Genomic DNA, 4,788 nt, shown 5'->3' on the forward strand with positions numbered 1-4,788 from the left:
TTGCGTTTGGTTTCGGAGCCTGAAAGAAGAAGAGTTTTCCTCTTTTTATTTTGGTGGTGGTTCCTTGGTTGTGTGTTTTTAGCTGGTTTCCTTGTGGCGCTTATACTGGAAGTGAGTGATACTTTGGCAAGGTCTGGCCAATCCGTTTCTCTCTCTCTCTCTTATCCGTCTCTCTCTCGATTTTCTGGTATTTCTAGACTAGTTTTAAATGTTTTGCTGTATGTCTTCTGTTGTGTAATTTAGAAGTAGTGTGCCTGCATTCAATAAAGAATGTATGTTTTCAATTCATTAATATAATTGACTGCTTCTTATTGAATTCAATTATTTAATCTGAAAATCTGATATACAGCTTGTTTTGACTTGTTGGTTCATTCCACCAGTTTTCTGTACACTGACCTATCAAAGAATTAGGCAATTTAATTGATAATTTTAAACATAATTAATTAATTAAATCTAATAAAATATATTTTACGTGTAGGTTAAGTGAGGGGTTCTAGCATGCAATATAACTTGGTTCAATATTCAGAGTGCTGAACATTTTAGCAAGGGTATTGACTGTTGGAACCGCTGGATTCAGAAAATAAACATATTCTTAATTAATCCTTACTTGTCCAACAGTGTGTATTTGTGAATGTGTGTGCGCATATGTTTGTGGGAGTGACTGTGGATGTGAGTATGTGTATGTGTGTGAGTGTGTGAGTATGTGTGAGTGCATGAGTATGTGTGTGTGTGTGTGCCTGGGTTGCGTGTGTGTATGGGGAAGAGAATGTATGTGTGTGTGCATGTGCATGCATGTATGTGTGTATGTCTGTGTGTGTGTGTGTGTGTGTGTGTACATGTGAATGAGTATGTGTGTGTGTGCACACGGGTGTGTGTGTGTATGGGTAAGATAATTTGTGTATGTGTATTTATACGTGTGTGTGAGTGTGTGTTTGTGTGAATGTGTGTGTGTGACTGTGGATGTGAGTGTGTGTCTGTGATTGAGAATGAGTGTATGTATGTGTATATGTCTGTACGTGGGTGCGTTGTAGAGCCTTTGTGAATATGTGTGTGTGTGTACAGGTATGTAATGTTTGTGTATACATGTGTATATGGTGTGTGCATGCATGTATGTGTATCGGTGTGAATGCATGTGTGAGTGGATGAGTATGTGTGTGTGTCCGTGTGTGTGTGTATGGGTACGAGATTGTGTATGTGTTTATACATGTGTGTGCATGCGTATGGTAATGAGAATGTATGTGTGTTGCCACGCGTGTTTGTGTGTGTGTGTGTGTGTGTGTGTGTGTGTGCGTTTGATTGAATCTGGATGTGAGTTTGTGTGAGTGAGAGAGAGAGGGTGTGTGTGTTAGCTGATTGAGTATGAGAGAGAGAGTGTGTGTGTGTGCAAACGGGTATGAGCATGTGTATGTATGCGTGTGTGTGTGTGTGTGTGTGTGTGTGTATGTGAGAGTGCACTGGTGAATGTGTGTGTTTGTGTGTGCGAGAGATTGCGTGTATCCATGTGTGTAGGTGTGTGTGTGTGCATGTGTGTGTGCGCATGAATGTGCGCGTGCGTAGGTGTGTGAGTGCGTGTGCATGAGTGTGTGTATTTGTGAGTGTGCGTGCATGACTGTAAGAGAGAAAGGGTGTGTGTGAGAGTAAGTGTGTGTGTGTGATGGAGTGTGTGAGAGAGAGAGGGTGTGTGTGTGTGTGTAGGTGTGTGAGCACGTGTGCAAGAGTGTCTGATAGAGTATATGAGTGTGTGCATGTGTGTCTCTACTCCAGTTAGCAGAGGGACACTGAGGAGTCACACACTCTAAATCCAGCACAGAGGAGTGTGTGTTGAGTGAAGTGTGTGTGTGTGTGTGTATGTGGGTGTATGTGTGTGTATGTGTATATGAATGTGTGTGTGTATATATGTGTGTATGTGTATATGAGTTTGTGTGTGCATGCACATGTATGCGCACGTGTGTGTGTATGTGCATGCGTGTGTGTGTGCATGTGCATGTGTGAATGTGTGCATGTGCATGTGTGTCTCTACTCCAGTTAGCAGAGGGACACTGAGGACTCCCACACATAAAATCCAGCACAGAGGGGTGTGTGTTGAGTGAAGTGTGTGTGGAATCTGTGCAGGAGGGTCAGTGTGTCAGAGTCAGAGACACTGTAGAAGGACAGAGTGCCGGCCGGACAGTCCACACACACTCCTACCCTGTACACACACACTCCTCTACCAGCACCATCTTCATCATCATCACACAATCCTGCTCTGCGGTAGGGGGAGGGGGGGGCAGGTATGTGTGTTTGGTTCTTATTGTGCCAGACAGAGTAACTGTGTTTATCAGAGTATCTTTGTTTAATGCACTCCAGACTCCAGGAGTTTTTATTCCATCCAAATACACAGTCAGAACCCTCTCCTTTCCTGTTGATTCCTTTATATGTCACTGCTATATAAACCCATCCCACCTCAGACACACTGAACTCAGCCTCCCAGTAACAGCGCTCACACACACTCTCTCTGCACAAAACCTGGGGCCAGTTCTCAAATCTCTCTGGATGATCAGGATATGGTTCCTTTGACCCCGGTGTATGTACCACATTCCTGTTCCCCTCAGACAGAGACAGGAATCTGTTCGCTGTGTTTGGATCCAGTATGAGCTGACAGCCGTCTGCAAACCAGAGACATTAATGAGATTAGTTATCATTATTAATATTCAACTCATTATGTGTGTGAGAGAGAAAGAGCTGTGATAGTGTGTGTGTTTGTGTACATGTGTGTTTCTGTTTGTATGTTTAAGTGTGTAAGAGATAAATCTCTCTCTCTCTCTCTCTCTCTCTCTCTCTCTCTCTCACACACACACACACACACACACACACACACACACAACAGAGTATGTATCTATGGAAAGTGTTGTGTCAATACAGACTCACATTTCCTGGGTCCTGGTTTGGTCCTGTTCTCTCCTCCATGGTCCATACTGTAAGAACAGCAGAACAGAATTCTAAATTTTAACCATCCTTTATTTCCACTCTCAACACACCAATGACATCACATAAATAAAAACAAAGACACAATAAAACATAAAACCAAGATCATATGAAAAACACACAAATCTGTCACAAAGGAAACTTATTCCATTCCCTCACCCTATTCCATGTGCAAAAATATCTCCCCTCCCTCCACTGAACATAAAACACCCTTATAACACACACTCTGACACTCTCAGGTTCTCCATTGCTTTGTAATACCAAAACTCCACCATCACTGTGTCCCTAACCAAACCCCAAACTACAACAACCCACATCTTGCCTGTCCCCTCCACCAATCAAATATTTCCCATCTGTAGAAACTGCCATTTTCGCCCTTAAATGAAATGAATGAGCTGGCACTTATCTGTCTTTGATTGTATGGGAAACCAAGGATAGAAATCTGTACTTGCAAATGATCCTCAGTAGCCACAATAAACTTTCCGGAAAAGAAAGTGTGGCACACCCCGAAAAACAATGATAAACAGTTTCTCTCTCCATACAGAATGGACAATGGTGGGATCCTGCCGGGCTCATCACAGAAATAAAACTATTTACTGCAGTGATCCCGCGCAGCACCCTCCACTGTAGATCCCCAACCCTCTCGGCTAACGCTGGTTTGTACAGTGCTCTCCATGCCCCCCCCAACCAATTTTGCGCATGTGTGTGCATGTCTGTGTGTCTGTGCGTGCATGTGTGTGTGTGTGTGTGTGTGTGTGTGAGTGAGGTGCAGTGTGGAAACTCTCTGTACTTACAGCAGTGTGAGTGAGTCCAGTTTAGCACCAGACAGCGCTCTCAATCCTGAGTCTCCTGGGTGATTGTATCTCAGGTCCAGCTCTCTCAGGTATGAGGGGTTTGAACACAGAGCTGAAGCCAGAGAATCACAGCCTCTCTGTGTGACTCTACAGCCTGACAGCCTGCAGACAGAAGGACACACACACCTTACATGCATTAATATAAACTAACAGGGCTGTGTGTGACAAACACACAGCAGTGCGTTACACAACTTCTACAGCTATATATAAAGTAAAATGGATGTGGAATGAGTCATTATCAAGCACATTTGAGTTTACATCCCACTATAGTTCAGGAAACAAATTCTAAATTTATCCATTCATGTGTATAGAGTCTTATTCTTCCAAGAGAAAGAACAGGAACATGCTGTTTCAGTTCTGTGAAGTGTCTGTTTTCACATTAAACATTAACATCAGTGTTGTAGTCACATTGTAGCCCTTATTTATTGAAGGGGTTTCTGTTTATACTCACCCCATTCTATGCAGTTTACAATGTGGGTCCTCCAGTCCAGCAGAAAGCGCTCTCACTCCTGAATCCTGCAGCTCGTTGTCTCTGAGCTCCAGATCTCTCAGCTCTGAGTGAGGAGAACGCAGGACTGAGGCCAGAACATCACAGCAGCCCTCTGTGAGTTTACACCAACCCAGCCTGTGGAGAGACCACACACACACACGCATAAATTCTTTGTGACATTGTTCCTGCATAATGTAACATGTCACACACATAAAGTACTTTCAACGATGGTGTACTCTTTTTTTCATTTCTTTTGTGTCTTAGTCCTCAGTTTATGTTTCTATCATAAACTCTTCTTGAGACAGAACAGTCCTTTTGTTGTAGAACCGTGTCAAACAAAAACAGTCCTTAACTTGACCCCTCAGCCCATTTTGCTAGACTTTCGTTTTGTGTTTTAAGGGTCATAGTATTCAGGTGGTTTCCTAACTCTGGATGAGCGGCGTGGACTCTGAGATGCTGCTGGTACCTCCACACTGTTGG

General features: G+C 43.3%; 1 protein-coding gene across 1 annotated transcript; it reads right to left on the bottom strand.

The window, feature by feature from the left end:
* Positions 1–2,025: 2,025 nt before the first annotated feature.
* On the bottom strand, positions 2,026–4,416 carry LOC118215525 (tripartite motif-containing protein 16-like). The gene is made up of 4 exons (XM_035396416.1): positions 4,270–4,416; positions 3,759–3,920; positions 2,908–2,954; positions 2,026–2,645 (listed from the first exon to the last, which is right to left on the bottom strand). Exons 1-4 carry the CDS (start codon positions 4,272–4,274, stop codon positions 2,026–2,028), a joined length of 834 nt encoding a protein of 277 aa, XP_035252307.1. The 5' UTR covers positions 4,275–4,416.
* Positions 4,417–4,788: the final 372 nt, after the last annotated feature.

The sequence above is a fragment of the Anguilla anguilla genome, chromosome 16, assembly GCF_013347855.1.
Source record: "Anguilla anguilla isolate fAngAng1 chromosome 16, fAngAng1.pri, whole genome shotgun sequence".
In the NCBI taxonomy this organism is placed as follows: domain Eukaryota; kingdom Metazoa; phylum Chordata; class Actinopteri; order Anguilliformes; family Anguillidae; genus Anguilla; species Anguilla anguilla.

What these genes read in the sequence shown, in the direction of transcription:
- LOC118215525 (XM_035396416.1), bottom strand. An exon ending in CTGGACTCACTCACACTGCT is followed by an intron (nt 2,955 to 3,758) that starts GTAAGTACAGAG and finishes CTGTTCTTACAG; the next exon opens with TATGGACCATGGAGGAGAGA. An exon ending in CAAACCAGGACCCAGGAAAT is followed by an intron (nt 2,646 to 2,907) that starts GTGAGTCTGTAT and finishes TCTGGTTTGCAG; the next exon opens with ACGGCTGTCAGCTCATACTG.